The sequence below is a fragment of the Oenanthe melanoleuca genome, chromosome 13 (assembly GCF_029582105.1).
Source record: "Oenanthe melanoleuca isolate GR-GAL-2019-014 chromosome 13, OMel1.0, whole genome shotgun sequence".
NCBI classification, from domain to species: Eukaryota; Metazoa; Chordata; class Aves; order Passeriformes; family Muscicapidae; genus Oenanthe; species Oenanthe melanoleuca.
The window spans coordinates 6,617,214-6,640,565 of record NC_079347.1 but is presented as its reverse complement, the minus strand read 5'-3'; the positions used below and the strand labels follow the sequence as shown (position 1 = coordinate 6,640,565).

At 42.2% G+C, this 23,352-nt stretch overlaps 1 protein-coding gene across 4 annotated transcripts; it reads left to right on the top strand.

Annotated features, from left to right (window-relative positions):
* The first annotated feature begins 2,033 nt into the window (after window positions 1-2,033).
* On the top strand, window positions 2,034-14,911 carry UBLCP1 (ubiquitin like domain containing CTD phosphatase 1). 4 transcript variants are annotated; one of them, XM_056502466.1, is made up of 11 exons: window positions 2,034-2,090; window positions 4,427-4,620; window positions 5,451-5,542; window positions 5,948-6,033; window positions 6,122-6,237; window positions 7,278-7,376; window positions 8,338-8,375; window positions 10,474-10,572; window positions 10,997-11,113; window positions 12,456-12,583; window positions 13,895-14,911. In XM_056502466.1, exons 2-11 carry the CDS (start codon window positions 4,467-4,469, stop codon window positions 13,920-13,922), a joined length of 957 nt encoding a protein of 318 aa, XP_056358441.1. In that variant the 5' UTR covers window positions 2,034-2,090; window positions 4,427-4,466; the 3' UTR covers window positions 13,923-14,911. The 4 variants fall into 4 exon arrangements, with proteins under 4 accessions (XP_056358441.1, XP_056358439.1, XP_056358440.1 ...); XM_056502464.1 differs by having other exon boundaries at window positions 2,034-2,148; window positions 4,430-4,620; XM_056502465.1 differs by having other exon boundaries at window positions 2,034-2,148.
* The last annotated feature ends 8,441 nt before the right edge of the window (window positions 14,912-23,352 follow it).

The window sequence follows — 23,352 nt, the reverse complement described above, 5'->3', positions numbered from 1 at the left end:
GCTAAATAAAATTATGTATTTGTCTGCACCAAATGAATCTTGTCAGGGTGAGAGCATCTTTCGAGGATACCAAAACACCAGCATCAGAATATAAATTAAATATGTATCCTTATACTTTTTCATATCACTCCTAGAACAAAAAACAAAATCAAACCCAAAACCCTACTGCCTCCTGATTTTCAAGAGAGCTTCCTAAAGACCAACCAGAAAAGAACAAAAAAATATTTTTAACAAAATTGCAAATGCAGAGGTGATCACACTGGTTATCATTTCTGTAGCCTGAATTTTAAGCAGGTCTGGAGGGTGCATATTTTCATGACAGGGTGTGACTTTAATTACCAGTTGCAGTTTTGGAAGCTTTCCAGCACTATTGTAACATGCTGCTACAGTGCAGAGGAAAACTGTGTGTCACTCAAGCAAAAAGCAAACCCTTGGTGACTGGGATACAAGCAGAGTGACTGATTTTCTACGGATTTAGGTGCAGTCAGAAACTAAACTTGACAAGAACAGTTGTTACAAAACACTCATCTAGAAACCAAACTGATGTTTTTACACTAAAACTTGAATATAGAACAAACTGAAAGTACACATCCAGGCAGGAAATACATTAAATTATTATCCTCTCAGGGAAGAGATCAGGTTTCTACACAGTTTTTGCTTATACTGCCCTTCTCTTCTGAGATTCCCTTACAGCAGGAGTGGCTCTTGCAAGTTTCAGCAGCCACTCAGAAGAAACTTCTACTCAGTGTATAGTTCCCTCTGCTCTTTTGTTCCCTTCCTTACTTATTACCAAATTAAACAGAGAAAAATTTTCTAACCTCTCAACACTGCAAGACATTAGGTAATGGAGGACTGAAATCTTCACTTCCTTCCTCAATTTTAACACCACCTTTACTGACACCAAGCAGAATCAGTCTCTGTCACCTCCATGTGATTTCACATAAGAAACCACACTTTGCCACAGAACAATGTTCTTCCTTTTATTCTGCAAAACACAATCACTGGGTGAGAAAAGTCATTTTGTGTCAAAGTCTATTTTTTCCTTCTACATCTGTTGCCTAAGCACAGAATCACTGAGCTGAAGGCAGTTCCCAAGAATCCCAACAGTAGCTGAGAAGTGTCAACAGAAGTGCCTGTAAAGAGTCAGCTTTAGGAGCAAAGAGATTTGAGTCATAGAATCACAGAGTGACTAGGGTTGGAAGGGACCTGAAGAGTCATTTCCTTCCAAACCCCCAGATGTAGAAAGATGCCTTCCTCTGGGCCAGGTTGCTCAGAGCTCCATCCAACCTGGCCCTGGAAACTGCCAGGGATGAGACAGACACAGCTTCTCTGGAAAACCTGTTCCAAGGCCTCACCACCCTCAAGGAAAATAATTTCTTCCTAATATCCAATCTAAAACCACCCTCTTTCAGTTTGAAACCAAACCCCCTTGTCCTGTCACTCCAGGCCACCACAAAGAGTCTCCACCTTCCTTGCCATCTCCCTTCAGGTACTGGAAGGCTGCAACCAAGCGGCCCTGACACCTTCCCTTCTCCAGGCTGAACAATCCGAGCTCTCCCAGCAGAGCTGCTCCATCCCTCTGCTCATCTTGGTGCCTCCGCTGCACTCGCTCCAGCAGCTCCACGTCCTTTCTGTGCCGGGACCTCAGGACTGGAGGCAGCTCTACAGGCGGAGCACAGAAAAACCTCCTTTCGCAGCTGACAGTGGAAAAGACACATTCATGGCAGCAGCAGCCCATGCAAGTCGCCTCCCGGGGCGGCTCAGGCCGGCGCTGAGGGGGCGAGAGCACCGCGGTGCTGCGGCGTTCCCTCCCCGTTTGCTGCGTGACCCCAGCCCCGCTGAGTTCCTGTTCCCCTGCCCGGCCCTCACTCGGCGCTGCCCGGGCCCGGCCCCCGCGGAGCTCCTGTTCCCCTGCCCGGCCCCGCGGAGCTCCCGCTCCCCAGCCCGGAGCGCGGCCCGCGGCCCGCCCGGCCCTCACTCGGCGCTGCCCGGCCCGGCCCCGCGCACATCCGGGCACCTCCCGCTTCCGCCGCGCGCCACTTCCGCTTCCTGCGCGGCGGAGCCGGGACGGAGCCGGTCCCGCTGCCGGGGTGAGCGCCCGCTCCGCGCTGCCAGGGCGGGGGCGGATCGGCGGCCCCGCTCAGCCCGGTGGGTGCGGCGGGGGCCGGGGGGAGGCCGGGCCGGGCTGAGGGGCCGGGGACGGGCGGGTGTCGCGGCCGGGCCGGTGCCCCCGCGGGGCGGGAGCGGCTCCGCAGCCCCGCGGCCGCCGCAGCACGGAGCGGGCGCTGCCGGCGGGGCCGCGCCGCCGCCGGGGGAGGAGAAGAGCCCCGCTGGCACCGAGCGGCTGCCGGCACCAACCCCCGTCCCACTCCTGTGACGGGGCCGTGCAAAGTGCGGCCCCGTGCGCTCAGCGGGATTTGGGGTGTTTCAGCGGGTTTGTGTTTATGTCGCTTGGTGGAACTTAAAGATGTGGATCCTGTCTTCCGAATCGTCCGAGGAAAGTGGTGTAGTGCTGCAGTTTAACAACAGAGCCTGAATCCTTTCTCTGGTCCTTGGCTTTCTAGCCCATCGGGTCTTGCTGGCCCAAGGGTCTCGTAAAGCTTTGGAGATGAAGTTACCAAAGAAAGCTGAAGTAGCTTCAGTTCTGCACAGCTCCCAGCCCCGATGGTAGAACCCTTGGAAATCCCTGTGTCTTTTTCTGCTCCCAAACCAATTTCCCACTTTCCTTGATTCAGACCCCTGGGTGTTTTAGCAGGGAATAAAAGTGTCTTGTTTCCCATAGCATTTATCATGACAGAGCTATAGATCTGTAAGGATTGTGGGTTGGTCAAGTGCTCATTTCTGGAGGGATGATCTTTTCAATTTAGCACTGAGCAGAGACTGCAGAAGTTTTCTTACAGTTCTTGCCTTTGGCATGTCCTTGCAAAATGTTTTGAGGTGTTTGGTACGGGGAAGGAAACAGACAATAAACTCTTATTTCTGACTGAGTCTAAGGATTATGGACAGGAATAATTTATGATAATGACACTGTGTATCCACAGTGCTCTACACCATGCAGCCTTAGCCTCAGTAGAATTTCTTAATGTTTCTAAGACCCCTATTTCATGAGTCTTTTTCACTGTGTTGTACCAGGTCCCAATCTGATTTGACAATATTTGGGAAAAAACATAAATTCATTTCCCAGTGATCGAAGTTTTCCTCTTCTATTTGTTTCCAGGGCTCTTAGAGGCAATAGTATGGAGGTGAGGCCTGTAGTCTCCTTAGCATGGAGGTTGTACCTAGACTAATTCTCATCTGCTCTGAACTTGGTGGCTCTGCCTGAGCAATTACAGCTTTGTTCCCCATAGCCTTTACTGTGTAAAAGAGAAATATTTTTTTTCTGAGTGCAGGTAGTCTCTGAGATTACAAAGTTAGAGAGGAAGAAGGATCAGAGTTTTGGCTTCTGGGGCTTTTTAGAATTGCCCGACCTGCATTTCTTGAAGGTTGATACCCTAGATTTTTCACAGATCTGCTCTCTCTTTGGATATCAGTCACTTGAGGACAATTTCACCATCAGTGGTGCAGAGGCCTTCTCTGCATCTCCTGACTGTCAGTAGCAGCCTTTTCATACCTTTCTAGCTCCTTGATTCCATTGCTAAGCCCTAACATTCAAAAAACATATTCTTCCTTTTGCATTAAGCTAAAAATCCTGTTTTTCTGCTGTGTTTAATGTAGGACTAAACTGTTAAATACAATTTGTATAAACAATGCTGTGTAAATTAAAGATAGTATAATTATGGTTATTTTGTCAGCACTGCAATGAAAGTACAGTTCTTTGGGTGTAATTGCATTGTGTGGGTGTGTGTTTTGGCTTTGTTTTCAAATTCCTGCTTTGATGTTGCTACAGTGATTTGTGACCTGGGGTGTGCATTACTGCAGGTATTGCACAGTGGAAGGGATTAGAGAAATCCAGTGCCAAAAACAGACTGTTGGGCTCAGAACTATTTTTATGGGCTTATATATGTTAGGAATTTCATGTTTGGTGTCCTTTTATTACATCTGTAAAGGCACCCATGGCTAGTTTGGTTGCATAAGTGTTGCAGAGGACGTTTCTGAGCTTTGCAATGGCTTTTGTGGTGCTGCAGTGCTCTGCTCGAGTGAGCAGTGAACAGGCTGTACCTGCACAGAACACACAGCAGATGTGAATGTGACATTGCTGAAAACATCAAAGTGGAACTCTGAGCCCCAGTTTTAACACTGTTCTTTCTGCCTTTGTTTCAGCACTTTCTCAACACATTTATCATCTGCTCAGGGGAAACAAACAGCTCTTTGATGTCTAATATAATAAAGAACCAAGAATGCTTTAAGTAGATGTTGTGGTTTGTTTTCTAAAAAGAGTAGTTCTCCTCTTTCTTCCTTACATGATCTTTGTGTTTCCTTCCTGCAGCAGATTTTTCAGACAGTAACACTGAGCATATGCTTCAAGGATGTCTCTCTCTCTCATAATAAAATGGGGTGGACAGGAGTACACAATAACCTCACTGTCAGAAGAAGACACAGTGTTGGACCTGAAACAGTCTCTGAAAGGCCTTACTGGAGTGTTACCAGAGCGTCAGAAACTGCTTGGGCTTAAAATGAAGGGTAACTGTCCTTACTTACTGTTTGCTGGGGATGTTCCTGAGGTATTTAAGGACAAACATCCCCTAATCCTAGGCAGGATGTGTGCACTAACAGAGCATCCACTTCCCAGTTGTAGCTCTGGAATGAACTTGAATACAGACCCTTTATACATCACTGGATATTGTTTATTATTAATACATTTACCTGGTCATTTTTTAGTGGTTGACACTGCCCTGTTCCTGGTGGGGAGGAGAATTGGGGAGAAAAAAGTAAACCTCATGGGTTGAGATAAGAAGAGTTCAGTGACTGAAAGATAATAAAATATACTAATTAGTATAATAATGGTAATGAAAAGAGGTGAGAGAGGCATAAAACCCAAGAGGAACCAGTGCCACAGTCCAGTTGCTTACCAGCCACTGACTGATGCCCATCCAGTCCCTGAGCAGCAGTCAGTGTCTCCCAGCCAATTCCCCCCTGTTTATACACTGGCCATGAGGTTCTGTGCTATGGAATATCCCTTTGCCCAGCTCTCCCAGCTCCTTGTGCACCTGCTCACTGTCAGAGCACAGGAAACTGAAAAGGCCTTGATTTAGAGTAAGCACTGCTTGGCACCAGCTAAACCACTGGTGTGCCATCAACATTATTCTTGTACTAAATCCAAAACACAGCACTGCACCAGTTATCAAGAAGAAAATTAACTCAATCCCAGCCAAAACCAGGATACTGTATATGATGTTAACACAGCTTAGCATAGCTGGTATTTTACAGGGAGCTTATTTCAATTAGGCATGGAATGTATTGACATTTTTCTAAAATTTCTACCCCAGTTAAAAGAAAAATCTGCATTACAGGCAAACCTGCAGATGATGATGTGAAGCTTGGAGCCCTCAAGTTGAAACCGAATACTAAGATAATGATGATGGGCACTCGTGAAGAGAGTTTGGTAAATAATTTGCTTTTATTAGCTTGAACAGGAAAAAATGCTTTGTGTCTCCTAATTGTGATTTTAAATTTTGAGTATTCCAGTCATCATTTTAAAAAATGATAGTACCATAGATTTCTCTTGGCATTTTTTTATGTAAAGTCAGTTTTGCTCTAGAACTTTCAGAATAATGTACTCATGAAACTCCTGTGGTGTTCTGCACTTGAAGTACAAACCTATTATTCTGATACTCACTGACTTTAAATCTGAGCAATTATCAGCAAATTTTAGTATTTTTTTCCACTAGTGTAACAATTTTGATTAAATAATATTACTGCCTTGTAATGTGCAGTAACAGAAACTTGATATCCATTGTTATTTTTCCTCTCTGATCCTCATTATCTTTTATTATTTTTATTCCTCTAGGAAGATGTCCTTGGGCCACCTCCAGATAACGATGATGTAGTCAATGACTTTGATATTGAAGAAGAAGTTGTGGAAGTAGAAAATAGGTTAGGAGTTCAAGCTATTAAAACAGTTTGTTATTGACTGTAGAGTGTGCATTTTAATTAACTGTAACTTTCTGCACTGTTACATCAGGGAAGAAAATCTACTAAAAATTTCCCGTAGAGTTAAAGAATACAAAGTGGAAATTCTGAATCCTCCTAGAGAAGGGAAAAAGCTGCTGGTGCTAGATGTTGATTATACACTATTTGGTGAGTTTTTATGTATTTGTGGGTTTTGTTTGTTTAAGAGCTCAATATATTTGCCAAATCAGGTTTCTTGATTTTTGCTTTGCTGTGTTTTACAGCATAACTTCTGCTTTGTATGATTTTGTAGTTTCTGCTCACATTTTAAAAAGTTGCATGTTGTTGATTTTAGTGCAGCAACTATTTAATTGCTGCAAAAAGACATAAAAAAGCCTGTCCTGATAGTCCTTCCCTTGACCACTTGATCTAGATCATCACAGTAGCAGAGAGCAAGATATAGTAAAATAATTACCCCATTTTGTACCTGATTGACTCTACATTTGGGGGGTGTGGGAGAACAGCTTCTAATTTTATTTACATGTTGTTACTAAACATTCACTAAAACATGTTTTGCTTGAAAATTCTGTCAAGCTGGTTTTTTTTGAAAGCCAGAATTTTTCTTCTGACTTACCTTTCTGGTTTGTAGGTGTGCCATGGCAGCATGACTGTGAGCAGTAAATAATACCATCCCTTGTACCTTTTCCTTAGCTTTGCTTTTTGATGACATTTGTTTCCAATCTGACATCAAAATTCAACCTAATTCTAAGTTTAAAATTTTTGTTGAGAGGTCTTCTGCTGGCAGATTTTGCAGCAGTTTTGCAATTGGAACAGGGAATGTTTGCATCTCTGAAATGAGCTTGATATACGTTCACACAATTAACTGGACTAGTTTGAAGGAATCTGTTTCATATCTGGCCTGTTACTAATTTGCTAAGTGCACACATGATTTCCCCTGACTCTTCAAAGATATTCATACTCAGAGATCTCTTGATTTAATTACTGCTAAGTCCTCAAGTAGCTGTGAGACCAGCAGATAAATATTCCCTCCACTTTGTCTTTCCACCTTTAAAATGGGAATGGGAGTTTGATATCAAATCATTCATGATCTTAAAGTGCTTCAGTGCTCCCCTCATTAAATTCGTGGAGTCTGGATAGAAAGGAAAATCAGACTGGACTTTAATAACTAATACTTCAATACTGAATTGCTTATCTCTTATTCTTTTTAGACCACAGGTCATGTGCTGAAACTGGGGTAGAGCTGATGAGGCCATACCTTCATGAATTCCTGACTTCTGCATATGAGGACTATGATATTGTAATTTGGTGTAAGTATTATACTCTGTGCCTAAGAATTTATTATAAATTGTCATCCAGAGAAGAGACTCCAGGTGGGAGGTTTTTATATTGCTTTTTAGTGTGAGTCACAAGATCTAAAATGATACAGAAATGTTTGGCTGTGATTCACACAACTATTAGAGGTATTTTAGAAAAATACCAATTCTTATGTGAAAAAGCAGCACATATTGCTCACAAGAATGGGTCAGCATCACTTAACTGAGTGTTCCTTTGTACAAAGAAGTGCTTGAAATAACAGAACTGTATAATCAACATTAGAACAGTGTTTGATAGTGATTTTACAAATAATCTCAATCCAGACAACACACAGTGAATGCCAAATAAGCCAAACTCTCCTGTCTGCAGGAGTGGCTGATCCTTTGCCTTTGCATTCCAGTTCAATTCCTGTCCAACAGCTGGAAAACAGACTTTAACCAGTGCAGGATTCAAACCATATTAAAATTGTATTACAAAATTCCATTTTCATAGTCTTGAACAATGTTTCTACATATTCTTAGATCAGTGGGCAATGTTGGCCCTTCATCCTTTCCAGATTTTATGTATTCCTATCATTGCTTCCAGCAGGAAATCCTGCACAGGCAGTGAGGTTCCTCAGGCCAGGTGTATCCCACTTTTGTGGTCTTGCAGGCTGTAGTTCAATAGCAGCTGATTTAGAAAACTGTTTGAATATTTGCAGTGCTTCATCTAGTTGTTTGTTTGGAAAGTAAGCTTTTCCAAACAAAAATACACTTCCATGAAGGAAGACTATTAAGGCAGTGGCCCTAAAAGCTGCAACAGGGTGGATCTTACTAAAATTAAATTTTGTGTAAAAATTTGACATGTTAAGTGAACAAGTTCTTGGCTTCTTTTTTTTTTTTTTTTTTTTTTTTTCTGCATGCCAATGACTTATTTTGATAAAGTATTCTTTCTGTTTTCTTCCTTTTGTTTCAGCTGCTACTAATATGAAGTGGATTGAAGCCAAAATGAAAGTAAGTTGTTCTGAAAACATGATTTATTTCTGTTCTGGGTAACTCTTTGTGCAGTTGGCTTATGCTCAGTGTTGTAGAGCAGGTTAGAAACAGGGGAGGTTGTATGAATCATAACCTGAGGTGTTTCAATTTCCATAGTCACTTGAAATGATCTTTATCAAAAACTTGATTAAATCTAATTTTAGAATTCCACACAAACTATCAGCAGTAGGTGCTAAATTTAGCAGAACTAAACACAAGTCAGTACCTGCTGAAACTTGGATTCGTCACGCAGCCCTGCACAGTTCTTTCATCTTGCCTCTAATTACAGAGCTCCAGTCTTTAAATGTGATTTTTTTAAAGGAACAGACAGATGTGACATGCTGGAGTAGGTTATCAAGAGGAAACTCTGTTCATATTTATCTGTACCTCTTGCAGCTGGGGGTTGTGTTGCTTCCTCTGCCTTATTAAATATCCCATAAGAGCTGTTTCACTTTCTGGTTTCTTCCCTGCTGGAATCAGGCAGGAAGCCAGTTTTGAACAGCTGACCTCATGGTAAACATATTTACAGTCAGGCTTAGCTGTAAATCTGATGAGCTTACTAAGAACTGCTGCGTGTTTGTTTGGTGGGTTGGGGGTTTTTATGTTTATAAATCAAAAGTTATTTCTACTCCAGGAAAAACCTTTCCAAATTTAAGCTTTTATTATTCACTATTTTTTCAGATTTTCATAGAGCAAAGCACATTTTTCCAGTTTTCTCTTCCTCAAAATAATTATTTGCTACAATTTTTTCTAAACAAAAACAACTCTCAGAAATGAGAATCTATAATCAGAACTATGGAGTCAGTGCAAGTAAAATCAGTGTTGAGCCTTGCAAACATTGCATTCTTGTGGCAGTATCACATGATTATATTGTGTTGTCACAGTAGTGCTGGGACTCAAGCTTGTGGAAAACCATTGTTCAAAACTGGGCTTTTTCCTCTGCACTGCTCACCTTTCTGCATTTCCACATTGCTTTTCCAGCCCTCCTCCTGTATCCTGATCTATTGAGATTCCTGCCACTAGATGCCACTTTCTATTTCTCCTTAAACTGATGGCACCAGGGGTGCTTCCCTCCAAGAATTTCACTTTTGGTCAGGGAGCTGTGATTACAGCAATAGTTGGCATTAAAGTTTCTGTTTTAAAGTACAAAGCAGGAACAGCATTAAAAAGAAGGGAATATCAGACAAACAAATGTTATCTCTCAGTTACCTCCCTTTTGTGCCTGAAATTCAAACACTCTAGAACAGCTGGTTCTGTCAGTGTAACAGGATACTGACCCAGGTAGGTAGAACATTTCATTTGCAAGATTCCATTTTTAAATAAAAGCAAATCAGTTAAGTGTGGCTGGATAGTTGCAAGAGAGCTGCTGCAGTGGGTATTTTCTCCCTGTTACAAAGGTTTGCATATTGCTGCTGTTTCACACACAGAAATTGTCAACAATATCTGTTGTACCACATCAGCAGATTTTACTTTTCAGCTTTGGAAAGGATTTTAAATGGAAATAATGCTCCCTCATCTAGTCTGAGTTTTTTATTTCTAAAGAGGTTGTTTTACTTAGAGTATTTCAGGAGTTACCAAATCTTAAAAGTGCAAATTGGCAGTAACATTGGTTATCTTGGACATGTGCATGAGGGAACAGGGACAGTGAGCTGTTCCTGGATATTCCATCTTGGATTGGGCTGTGGTTGGTGCAAATCCTGTCAGGAACAAAGAGCAGCCAGAACACAATTGCTGTGAAGTTAAGCTGAGGTATTAGAACTTGTGTGAGGTTGTGCACAAAGGTATGAGCAAAACCCCTCTGTATTTTGCCTTCTCAAAGCAGAGTTGCTTTGATTTTCTGCCAGCATCAGCTGTTAAGTTCCTGATATTAAACACTAAAAATAAATCCCTGTGTGCACTTTTATGATCCTCATTGTGTAACAGATCTAAATTTCCCCAGGTATCTATTTTTGGCATGTCTCTGGTAAACCTCCACAGCTCACCCCGTGATAAACAATGTACTATAATTGTGGTTCCAGTTGTTGAGCAGTAAAACTGTCATAATCAGAAGCTTTAATCATAAATCTTTGTGATGCAGGAGCTTGGGGTGAGTACCAATGCAAATTACAAGATAACTTTCATGCTGGACAGTGCTGCCATGATAACAGTGCACACTCCTCGGAGAGGATTAATAGATGTAAGTATCAATTTTCTCCTAATCTTTTTCTACATTCAGCTGACATTTTATCACACCTCTTTAAAATACTCAACAAAAAAGTTGTTCAGGAGTTTTCATGCAAGAAAACTGCAAGAATAATGGAACCACAGATTTTTTCTACTGAAAGTCTCTATTAATGTTTTGAGTGATATATTTAGATGTCACAGCTTTCAAATCAAACAGTAGGAAACTGCTGCAAGAAAAGTACAACAGGAAGGTTTTCCTTAGTGTGGGGAATATTTATGTTATATTATTTCACATCTTCCTTTGGTAAAGCCAAACTACCTGCTAATGGTAAAGCAAAACAATTCAAGTTAGGACTCAGGTTCCTATAGATGACATTTTCATCTCCTGGATGTGATCTGATTTACCTCAGGTACCTTGTATTGTGTTGTGCTTGCAGGTGAAGCCTCTTGGTGTTATCTGGGGAAAGTTTTCAGAATATTACAGCAAAAAAAATACTATTATGTTTGATGATATTGGCCGAAACTTCCTGATGAACCCACAGAATGGACTCAAGGTAATGCAGACTGGAATTTTCATTTACTGCTACTTTTTCTTGATACTTTCTCCTCCTTCGCTGTAGCATGAAGAAAGACTATTCTTAACTAGCAAGGGTGCATGTTTTCATTTACAGTGCCATTTGTCTGGCTTTGTATTTCCTTAATAGTAATGTTAAATAAACCTGGTATCACTATTAAGTGAGTGTTTGAGAGATTACCAAAACCAGTGAAATTGTTATTTCTGCATCAGTTAAACCTGCAAGCTGTAATTAAGCTGGGCATTGCTGCCAGGCACCATTGAAAATGTGATGTTCAATCTACAGAGTGGTCATATTCAAAAATAAGTCAAATAACAAGTGGCTGTAACTCATGATAGTATGACAGGATAATCACAAGTAGTCTATAGGAGAAGTAATTAGTACCTTGAGCCAGTTTGACTATAGAACAGCAAATATTTCATTTTATGCAACTGTCAACCAGTGTGTGCTCTTGTAAAAAACACCAACCCAGGACAGCTCTGTTATTACTGATGGTTCTGAATAAGAAGAGTACAACTTAAATTTCTACATACATGTGATGGTAGAGCAGTGTTGTACTAAAACAACTTGCATAAATCTCTCTGAAAAAGATGTTTTCAAATGCAGAAGTTCAAGATAGTGTCTCTATGAAAGTATCCATGCTGTGAAGAGTGGAGCAGTTGATGAGGTCTAACAAGATGATCTTAACTGGAAGGAGAATCAGGAATAGCAAAGATCTTGCTGGGAGAGGATTATCCAGAGAGGTCCCTCTAGCTCAGATTGGAAAGATGTTTGTCAAAGTGTTGTTAACAGCTGTAGACAAGAGCATTGAGTCACTAAAACAAGGCCCAGGTATAATGTATTCCAAGCTTACAGCAGTTGTCAGATAAGCTTTGCTTCTGAAATCTCTTTTTGCAACAGCTCTGGTTGTAGTCAAAGGCTTTTTGCTGAAAAAAATCGTCTGGTTCCAATGATGCCACAATTCAGAATGCTGAGCTGAAAACTTCTCCTGCAAAAATCTCTGTGAAATCACATTAGAAAATGTGCCAGTCCATTCCAGATCATTTTTCCAGTCTGTCTGGGAGGGAAGGCTTGAAGAAGTGCAAGAGAAAATGATTTTTTTCTGGTTGGTGCAAGCTAAAACCCCCTCCAGTTTGCATGAGTGGGGCAAATTGGATCTGACCCCTACTGGAAAAGATTTTTCTTCCTCTGACCTGTGAAAAGTTACAACTTGTCATAGTACTGAAAATATATTTTAGTCAAGTGGGAAATGATAGAGAATCTAAAGCATTTTTTCTTTCTGTGAGCAAATGTTTATACCTGGTTTATTTCTTTTGTGTAGATAAGGCCTTTTATGAAAGCACATTTAAATCGGGATAAAGACAAGGAGCTTCTAAAGCTCACCCAATACCTCAAAGAAATAGCAAAATTAGATGACTTTTTGGAGCTGAATCACAAACATTGGGAAAGGTAAGAATAAAGTTAAAGTCTTGCTTCCTTCTGTCCCTGACCCCTGTTTTGTTTGAGGTTGTCTCTACAAACATCAGAAACGGAGGGAACTGATGAACTTTGTAACTTAGTTATAAAGGTCCTTTAGTTTGAGGAGAATTTTAATAGGGTTGCAGTGTTGGGGCAGCTTCCCTAAAATAATAAGATTTTGACAGAATGCATCTGTGTTTTCCTACTTCTCCAGTATTCAGCCCTGCCAATTATGCAATTAGGCATCCTGAAAGGAAAAGAATTTTGAAGGAATGTGGTCCCTGGGAACCTCTTTCTTTCCACCCCAGCCAGGTTAGACAGTGGGTTCAGATGCCAAATTTTTTGTTTTAAGGCAAGTTTTCTATAAGTTACTTGAAAGCTTTGTGGTGTTAGTTCTCAGGCACCATCAAGGTTGGTTGATATTGCAGGATTCATCAGCTCCAAGTTACTGTCTTATGAACAAGTTTTCCAAGTGCTCAGGGCACCAGTTAGCATCCTAATTCTTGCTAGAAAATTATTAACTGAAGGGCTTGATCAAAACTATTCTTGGTTTTATGCAACAGCAAGAGGCTTCAAATCATGTGAAGAAAAGCTGTTGGAAAACCACTCCTTCAGTGTTTAAGAAAAGGAGCTTTACAGGCTTGATACAATTTCTCTTTTCTGATTAGAGCAGAAAGTGAAATGTTAAACCTTAAAAGCAGTGAAATTCACTGGATATTTCACACTGACAGTGAAATTGGTTGGATTCTTTCTCCTAGAATATTTGCAGAGCCTTCACTGTCACCCCACATAGGCAGATTTCTCCAGCTCTGGTGCTAAGAGAGCTGTGAGATCAGAATACAAGAGCAATTCAGAGTCACTCAGGTTCTCCAGAGAAGCCACTGGAGGGCTGTTTTTTTCAGGTTATGCTGGATCAGTTCATTAAAGTCCTGAATTTATTTGAAGGAGTGCCATTACTAATGGGCCTTTTTATCTTAAAGGATATAAAAGCCACTTCTCCAACTGATGTAATTTTCCATCCTCCTAGAATGAAACAGGTTTCCATTTCCTTCCTCCCTTTTGTTTAAAAATCCTGATAGAGTCTAACTGAAACATGACTTTGAATTACCGCAAGATAACCTATCATGGAATTGAAATCAAGTAAAAATCATAAGTGGTATTAATTGCATTTCTAATTTTGGTTATCAGTAGGAGGATTGTTGATGAGAAAAGGAAGCAGAGTCATACTTTGATCTTAAGATCCCAGGTATATTTGTGGCCACCTCTTACTTAGTGAGAAACTCTAAATTTTGTTTCTTTCAGGTATCTTTCCAAGAAGCAAGGACAATAACACTAATAAAACTGTGTGGCACTGAACTGAAGGGAACATCACTAAGATCATTGGACTTTTCCTTGCTTTTGTGCTAGAGTATAATAGTGCTGGACACTGGACCCAATGCCAGAACGACTGCTAAACTTGGTCTTCCAGTTGGTTGGTTGTGGGTTTTTTAAAAGATCACAGCAATAAGCTCAAAGTGGGAGAAACAAGTCAATTGCTTTTTCTTGCATTCAGTTCTGGTGTTACTTCTCAAAATACTTTCCTCTCCTTTGCTGCTGAAGTACAACCATAACCATCAAAGACCAAAACCATTCTGAGACTAGAAAAAAAAAATATTTAGACCAAAATCTTGATTGAAAAGCCAACCTTGGCAGTGTATGAATTGTATAAGTCCTCTATTCCCTCCATCTTTAGAAACAGTCTCCCTCTCCCATTCCAGTATTTAAGTCTATAAATTACAAGTTGTCTGAGTTTGGTATGTATTAGTATGTCAGTGTTTCTCTGTGCAAGACAGTAAGATGGGAAAGTACCACCTCTGTGGCCAGTTTATCCCAGTGTGAACTTGTACTATAAAGCAGTGTTTACTGGAAAACAAAGATTGAAGTTTGAGGGAGAGAAACCCACTGTTATTTGGTCAGTGAGAAGCAGTCTGCCTGAAAAATCCCCGTGTGTCAGGTAAAGGGTTTAAACCTCAGATGGGAAAGTCACATTCCTAACAAAGCATGAACAAAACCCTTGTTCTCTTCTAGCTAAATCTTGTCAAAGTGCAAACACTGTGTTTAAATACAATATTCAGCCATACTGTTCTTAAAATACATTTACTTGCGCTGCTTATGCCTGCACTATAGAAGTGTGATGTGACTGCTGTTTGGCATTTCCAACACTTGTGCATTATGCAGTTCATGGATTTGAAAGAAGACTGACCCTTTCAAATAAAAAATGGAATATATTGTTCTTAAGGAACTATAGCAGTTGTGTAAATAATAAATACCTTTTTCATACTTTGTGTTCTGTGCTGCCTTCAATGTTTAGCTTGCATAAGAGGAACCATCAATAATATTAATTTGGTGGGGGGGAGGATTTGTTTGGTTCCAGAGACACTGGGTTTGCATCAGGAGTTGAGTAGGAGCCTGGTCTGTGCCTGTGTGGATTAGGGAAGTGGTGCAGCACCAGGCTGGCCAGGAAAGGAGCTCTGACAGCACATGTCAGGCTGTCAGGACAGCAGACACGAATGAGCTGCTGGATGAGCACGTGAGGCTCCGGCTCAGTGACCTGTCAGAAAATATCCAGGTCTTTGTGCAGGGCTCTGTGTGCTTCAGTGCCAACCCAAGCTGCCTTTGAAACGAGCAAACCAAAAACCTGATGCACAAAAGTGGTGGTTTAGGTAAATATGGAGGGTGAAGATCTGCAGTTTTGTCTCCTAGAGCTGATTTCTGATGGAGATGCCTGACCTCTGTACAGACAGCACAGGGAGAATCCCTGGGCTTACAGCAGTGATCCTTTCCTGGAAAGGCTGCAGCAGCAGAGATCATGGAATGTAGGACTGGTGTATGTGCACTGGAATTCCTCTGACTTTGAACAGTGGAAAGAAGTCAAGGCAGTGCAGTTACATCAGCTGTGGAGTTTGTGCTGGGCAGAGAGAGAAAACCAAACCAAGGGAAAGTATTTAAACATGTGCCTGTATTTGTTTTCTCGAAGTTGGCCTACAAATAGAAGCTTAGAGTGAATGAGCAATAGTCATTTCTTCTGCTTTACACAAGGAAATTTTTAAAAATCAATCTTGATTTTATTTCAGTGACAAGGTGGTTTTGTCCCAGAATCTGAGAATATTCACTGATCTGTAGGAGATGTGCACTACCCTTTCAAATATTTTATAAGCTGAGTTGGAACATGTGAGTGTGATCTCAATGTGGTGGCAACACAGAGCTGTTGCTTACTAGTTTTGTCTTTCATGACTAATATAATTTCCTTTACTGTATTTTTTATTTGAAGACTTGTCTTGCAGTTTGATTTGGTTATCTTCTAAAAATGCTGCTGGGATTTACTTGGCTGAGATTTTTAAAATCGTGAAGCTGTGGCAAAGCAAGCACAAGCCTGATGTTCAAATGACTAAAAGAATCAGGGGTCACTGATGGGAGAGTGGGATATAAATGGTGAAAGCAGCAGGAAGAAATCTGGATTTTGTTGCCATGATTGGTTGTGGAGGCAGGTGGCATCAGCAGGTTCAGAAGAGTTCAGCACCTTCATAGAAAAGTCCACAGGGAGAAGCTAAAGGAAATAGCACTAAAGGGATTAGGAAAGCCTAATAGCCTGCAAGAAAAGAATTGGAGGTGCTCAGGAAGGTGGGAGTGGGTCACACAGAGCAGCTCCTCACTGCACTGCAGGGCAGCTCTGGGCTGTACCTACAGTGGGACTGGGCCAAACTACCACAGTAACTGCAAGGATAAATGGGTAGTTTTCTCCTTAGCCCCACAACAATGTGTTTATTGCTCATAAATGCAGAGAAAAACACCTGTGCTGATTTTTTGTTTCTCCAATAGGAAAGGCAGTTTTAACCTACTTTATTTCCAAAATGTAGTTAAGCCTGGAGAATAACTATGGACAGCAAAGTTCTAAGGTTTATTCCCTGCTAAAATTTACTTTCCTTTTAGATTATATTGAGGTGCCTGAAAAGTATTTGATTAATGGCTTTCACTATCTCTATTAAAAGAAACACTATTAAAGTATAATTAAAGAGGGGGAGTGTACAGCTTAATTACAGAGCTCATAATTTACCATTCTGCAGAACGCTGGAGAAGCATTAAATGAAGTCTGAACTATTCCAAATATTTTCATGTGTCAGAGACTGTCTCAGGCTCCCAGTACATGTCAAACATTTTGTATGTTGTTCTGTCTGATTATTCAGACCAGAAGAGACAGTCCATTTCAAAATGAAGTTATTTCAGTAAGCCCTGGATATCTGACAACTCCAATGCCTCGCTCTGGAATGAATGCTCATCACTGGAGGTACATGGAGTGACAAGTGAAGCCAGGAACTGAGCTGCAAATTCAGCCCCACAAATCCTACTGCATGACTGTGAAATCTACAGCTAGTTGCCAATTTTTATTCCTGACTTGACATTCAACTGACAGCAAGTGGATGCCAAAGGGTTTAAGACAATTTTCCACTCTGTCTGTTCAGGATGTATTTAAGACTGATGTGAGAAGTGCTGAATACTTGCTCCCAGTAAGACAAAGGTCAGGTTAAAACAGTATTTCAGAGGGTAAAGAGAAGTGCACAGTTTTCCTCATTCATTAAAGCTGCTTAAAGCAAGAAATGCTGGATGAAGAGGCAGAATCCTTGGACATTTCACTGTTGTCACCACAGCAGTTGTGGCAGGTACTAGAGGATATCAGCAATTCCTGCTCACAGTGAGGGGTGCCTGATAAAGTGCTTTAGCTGAGGGGGATTCACAGAGAAAAATTTCTGTGAAAAGGAAATGGTGAGGAAGAGAATAGCAGGAGTAGATGATAAAAACCCTGCTCTGTCCTGGAGAAGACAAAGGCCACCTTGCAGGCATTATAAGTTTCTTGTGTGAGCAATATTGGCAATATCTTGTTACCAGGGAGTGTTGCTGACATCTGGGCTTTGAATGGGCTCTGCACCAGCAAGGACCAGGTTTAGATAAGAGGATATCTTCTGATGGCAGATGAACAGCTCTGGTTAGGTTTTACTAAAAATGCTAAAAACCAGCTCTGAGGGCTCACAGTGCCAAGTTTGACTCTCTTGGTTTTATCTTCTGCACCACAGCACTTTAGACCTGTTTTTCCCAGCCCATCTCTATCATCCCCCATTATCCTTTAGATCACTGATAATCACACGAGGCTTCAACCTCATTCCTGCATCAGCCCTTTTCTGCTGGTGTTTTATAACAGAGAACTTCAAAATGAACTATTTATATACTGATGAGCTTTCTCATACAGCCCCGAGCTTCATTATTTATGCTTATTTAGGAAGTTTGCTCCTCTCTGGAGATCCTTTGATGCTGCTTTGAGCACTTGGATGCTCATTTAGCTGTCAGGAGTCCGTGCCGAGCTTGGCCTGTGTCCTTGCCACACACAGTCACATACAATGCCATGCCATTAATTTCTGTGTCTCTCCTGGCAAATGGTTTTCCCACCAATTCATTTTCTGTTAAGAATGGGTACAAGTCAAAGGGAGCTTGTTCTCAGATTGCATAATGCTCAGAGCACCACGGCTGGGGTGCTGGGCACAGTAAAAAGTGCATCATTAACACCCCTTGAAAGTTTTTGTTGCGTTTCTTTTTTTTTTCCTTCTTTAAAACTGCCCAGTTGGAATTGCACACTCACTCTGCTCATAACCCACCATTTGTCAAGGTGTTTATCCATCAGGAAAGAGCAGCTTTTATAATTTATCACAGCTTTTATCATTTATCACAGCAGGGGCCAGGTTTGGCTGCTGCTCCTGTGTGGAAGGAGACTGGGTGACCTGGAGCAGAGCCTGCATGGCCACTGCTGCTGAGTGATGTCCCCTCCTCCTCCTGCAACACCCCAGGAGACTTTGACCTTGGTGTTTTGAAACACTAAGATTGCATTAGATTTTTAGTACTAAATTAGTAAAATTAGTTAAAGCATTTGATATTTAACAGTGGGAACCTTTTCTTTATGGTTTGTGCTGCTCTTGAGAGGAAAGCAAGTCAAACTCAGGACCAGGGCATCAAAGAAGTCACAGTTCACTACAAGTTCCTGAGTCAATTCTCTCAGCCTTCACATCTGATTGGGCTTTTCATCTCCAGCCTGTCCTAGTTACTGCAAGATCAACCCCTGGATTTTGAGTTGGATCTGTCACACTCCTTCTGGAGCACAGAGTGCAGGGCCAGACAGCTGGGCATGAATGATGGCTCACAGGCTGGTCAATAAACTTGTTTAAATTCTTTCACATTGGAGGAAAATGTTCACAGATGAATAAAAAATGGGTGTCAATGCTGAGCTCGTTCAACAGTTCTGCTTCTGAGCATGTTCTTCCAGTAAAACTGTGGGTAAAAACCTTCTCAGCTTTGTTGTTTTCAATGCTCTATGATTTTTGACCCCTGACTTCTTGAAAGTTTCTTGGTGTGGGTGTGTTGTATCTTTCAATCTCTGTTTCACTGGCCCAGTGGGCTCCTGCTCCGTGGCTGTGGCATGGGAATGGCTCAGGAGCTGGAGGAATTTTGTACATGACTGAGCAGCTTCAAGCCAAGAGCTCCACTGGTGACCTCCCAGCTTTATCCCTCAGGTTAAAGTTTCAGGCTTTCCTCCCCCCAGTTTGGGTCATACTCAAAAAACAAATGGCACAGTAAGAACATTGTAAATTATTTAACAAATAATTTAACAAATAATTATTTATTATAATTATAATTATATAATTATTTAACAAATTCTAGTAAAACTTTGAGACATCCTGGTTCCCAGGGCAAAATGAGGTGGTTCAAGAATTGTATTTTGCAAAACTTACGATTGTTTATCCAGTTTTCTATATTCAGTTCACATTTCGTGACATACAGGGGTGTGTGTGACATTTGTGAGCAGTGAAAGCTGCATCAGTTTAGTGGGGAAACATGAGCAGAATTTCAAGCAGACACTTAAACTGCAACTGATGCACTTCTGGGTCCCTCTGCTGTCCTAATGATGGATATTTCTTGAATCAGAACCAAAATGAGCACATTTTTGGAAAAGTTAAGTGTATTAAACTGCCTCAGAGATGAAAATGATAAAGTGATGTGGGATTTTTTTTAATTTGATTAATCCCTTACAGATGTGACTAGACAGAACAGGTATGCTGGAAAACCTTTTTCTATAACAAATGGTACTAAATTAAAACCAAAATTATTTGTGTCTAACACTTGAAGGAAATTCTGAGCTTCAGATACAGAGGGTTTGTAATTATACCTAGGCAATACCCCCATTCCCACAAATAGTAAATTAGTTGAGATAAACACATTCAGAAGCTGATAAGCTCCTTTGGTTTGGATTTAGTGAGTAGCTGCCACTGGAAGAAAGCAGGCAAATAATTGAAATTTCTGACTTCTTTAAACAGAATCAAAATATTGTGTTTTGTGTTTTCATTTCCACTCTCAAAAAATTTAGGTAGATCTAGCTCAGCAACTATTAAATAACATAACATTCAGCTTTGTGGAGTTGGGATGACAGTGTTGTCACTGATGAGTTCACAGCTTTTCCTTCACTCAGCCCAGCAACCCCTGACCAAGTTTATGACAGTTTGCCTCGTTTTAAACTGAGAAATGCTACAAAATAAGTGTCTATTTAAACTTAGATCACTGATGCAGAAATGTTCATTGCCCTCTGATGCTTGGAAAGGTGTGCTGGGAGCCCCACAGCTCCCTGCTGGCTGCTGGGATCAGGGATAAGGTTGAATTAGAAAGAAATTCCTGCCTGCATCTCTGCTGGCCCTGCAGTTAGCCCAGCACTTCAGGGGTTATGGGCAGCTAGCAAGATGAAAACCCCAAAATGAGCACTAAATCTTTTGAGATTAACATATAAAACCCCTTAATGGAAATGTAGGCACCACAGATAATTGCAGATCCACTGACTCAGTCAAATACAGGGCACAATTCTAGAAAGTCACAGTATTTTCTCCAAAGAAACTTGAATCAAGCCACTAACAACAATTACTAAGTTGTCAGACTATTCAGGCAGAAAGGAGGGCAGATGGAGACTCAAGGGCAGAGTTTCCAGCACTGGTCCATCTTTCACAAGAACCAGGTGAATTCTACACCCCCCTCCTGCATTGCCTTTCCAGAAGGGTGAGCAGAAGCCTGGGGACAGGAATGGGACAAGCACTGTTCTAAAGTCTGGAAGGAAACCAGACAGGAGCTTTTCAGCTCAAGCTGCTGCCAGAACCAATTAGGAGGGGACAGCTGGATTGCAGCAGCTTTACAGGGGCAGGAGACAGCAGGAGTGACCTGGTCTCACCTGGCAGGGACAGACGGGCAGGGGGCTCCTGCAGCCACTGCCCAACCCTCTGCAGCCCTGCAGGACCCAGCAGCAGGAGTGCTCACCCAAACCACTCCTCAACCCCTGGGTCAGTGCTGCTCCCCTGTCCCTGAGTCAGTGAAACACGGGTACAACAGGATTTTCTCAAAACAGCAAAGTTCTGCCCCAAAAGCAACAGGGCAAGGCTGGAGGGGAATCTGCAGCACCAGCTCCCCACAGGCACCATCTCTGCTTCCATCCCCACCCTGTGTCAGGGATCACCTACTGCTGGAGAAAAGCCACAGCTACAGAACCACTCAGGCTGATCTCAAGGAACGTTTTTGCTGGTTTTGATTCCTGAGTGCCCTCACCTTGGCCAACCCACAACGGGAATTCAAGAAGCCCCTTTGGGGTCAGCAGTGCCCCTGAGGGCACAAAGAGCTTCCACTGCCCCAAGAGCCCAGTTTTCCTGCTTGCTGGCACAGCTTTACCATGGGGCTGCTCCTTTACCCCAGACATCCTCCCACTGACCCCATACCAGCCCCTCAACTGCACATTCTCTCATTTTAAACATGAATCTCCACAGGGAAAGTGTGGCTCTCGTGTTTCCATCACCTTGCCAGCACCCACAAAGCAACAAAGCCACAGCACAGCCAGGAAGCTCAAGTGTTTTCCACTTCATTCTCACAAAGCACCACCAGCCAAGGACTATCCATTTGCTAAGGGCAGGGGTTAAAACTCATCTCTGATTACACTTTATATTCCCTCCTGTCCCAAAAGCACAGAGCTGCTTTTGAGGGGAGGTGAGGTTTGACTGGTCAAAGCTGAGCGCACAACTGGAGTAGCTGGAGGAGAAGAGCCCTGTGAAAGCAGAAATTGGGCTAAACCAGCAGAAATTAGGGCTAAAACAGCAGAAATTAGGGCTGTTAACTGAGCTTGGCAAGGAGGATCACAGAGCTGTCTTAAGAGCTAACATCTGTCAGGCTCCAGGAGCTACCAGAGCAACATTTGCAGGACGTGTCCCAGGGCTGATCAGGGCTGCAAACAAAACAGAGCCTGAGGTTTAGTCCACTGGAGTCGTTTGCCCTCTCCCATACAACACCATGCTGATTTTTCAAACAAGTTTTCTGCCACCGAGTAGTAATTTGACCTCAAATTAGAAGGGCTTACACTGTATAAACAAATAAACAAATAAATACCTATTTTAGGAAGCAGGAGCTTAGGTCTCACCTAATCACTGCCCAGAAGCTGGGGCTTTATGAGAAAAAAAAAAAAAAAAAGGAAAAAAAAAAAAAAAAAAAGGCAAAACCATTTCACAGATCACAGCCAGGCTGGTGCCAGAATTGCACTGGAGAGACACAATAGAAGCACCCAGTCTGTGGCAGCATCCAGTGTCCATCAGCAGTACTGCACCCTGCCCACGCCAGCCTGGACCATTCCAAGGGATTGGCAGGACCTGGAAATGCCCCCGAGACAGGAGAGCAAACAGCAGCACACCCTGAGCAGCTGCAGGTGCTCTGGGACCTGCTGGGGTGCAGGGGGCACACGGATGCTGGGGCTGTGCTGTCCCAGGGGCAGGCACTCCTGTGTCTGTTTTCTCAGGGGGGAAATCCTGCACAGAGGCAGAGCCCAAGCCTCAGGTGAGTTCAGTGAAAAGTGCAGCAAATGTGTCGTGCTCAGAGTCCAGCATTGATGCTAAATCTCAGTATTTGCACCTGGCAGAGTAACCAAAAATCATCCCCCAAATCACAGAGGTACAAAGCCCAACTCACCCCAGCTGCATTTTTCTGTCCCAAACTTCTTCCTCCAGAGCCTGCCGCAGAGGTGGGCCATGCCTGTGGGCAGAGAGGGCACTGAGTTCTCTCAAAGCAAGTCATTGCCTTTCACCCCTGCCATGGAGACTGTGCCTCAGCTTGATGGGAGGGGTGGATCCTGCCTGAGCAGAGCCTTAGGACCACTAAAATTGCATTTTGTTTATTTTCATGGGGCTGACCTTCTCCCAAAGATCACAAAGGCACAAATCAAGGATTTTGGGGCTCCTCTCCAGCAGGACCAGAGCCCGTTCCCAGCAGTCACCAGAGGGAGCCCAATGCCCAGGAACAGCACATCCTGCAGGGACAGGGAATCTCTTGGAACACTTGAAAGTCTTTTACCTTCTGCCTTCACTCAGAGTCAGGATTGACTGCTCGAGACATGGATTCCTTGCTCAGACTTGGTTGTTTATTCAATCTTATCTAAAGAACAGAGTTCTTCAGCACTTCTAGCTATCAAGCCAAAAGTGAGAAAATGGAGGTGAATTTAGTTACAAAGTCTTTAAAAGGCTAACTATCCATCTATATTGTTTATACTTTTGACCCAATAGCCAAACTTCCATGACCTGACTGCAGTACTTCCTATCCAAACAAAAATTTTCCTTTCTGTATTGGGGTAATCCTTGTCTTTTATATTTTCTAAGCCTTCCCCAGTGTTT

Bases quoted from the DNA above. Each gene is read 5' to 3' on its own strand.
- UBLCP1 (XM_056502466.1), top strand. From the start codon at position 4,467: ATGTCTCTCTCTCTCATAATAAAATGGGGTGGACAGGAGTACACAATA. The intron at 11,114-12,455 runs GTAATGCAGACT...TCTTTTGTGTAG, and splicing joins ACCCACAGAATGGACTCAAG to ATAAGGCCTTTTATGAAAGC. The intron at 12,584-13,894 runs GTAAGAATAAAG...TGTTTCTTTCAG, and splicing joins AATCACAAACATTGGGAAAG to GTATCTTTCCAAGAAGCAAG.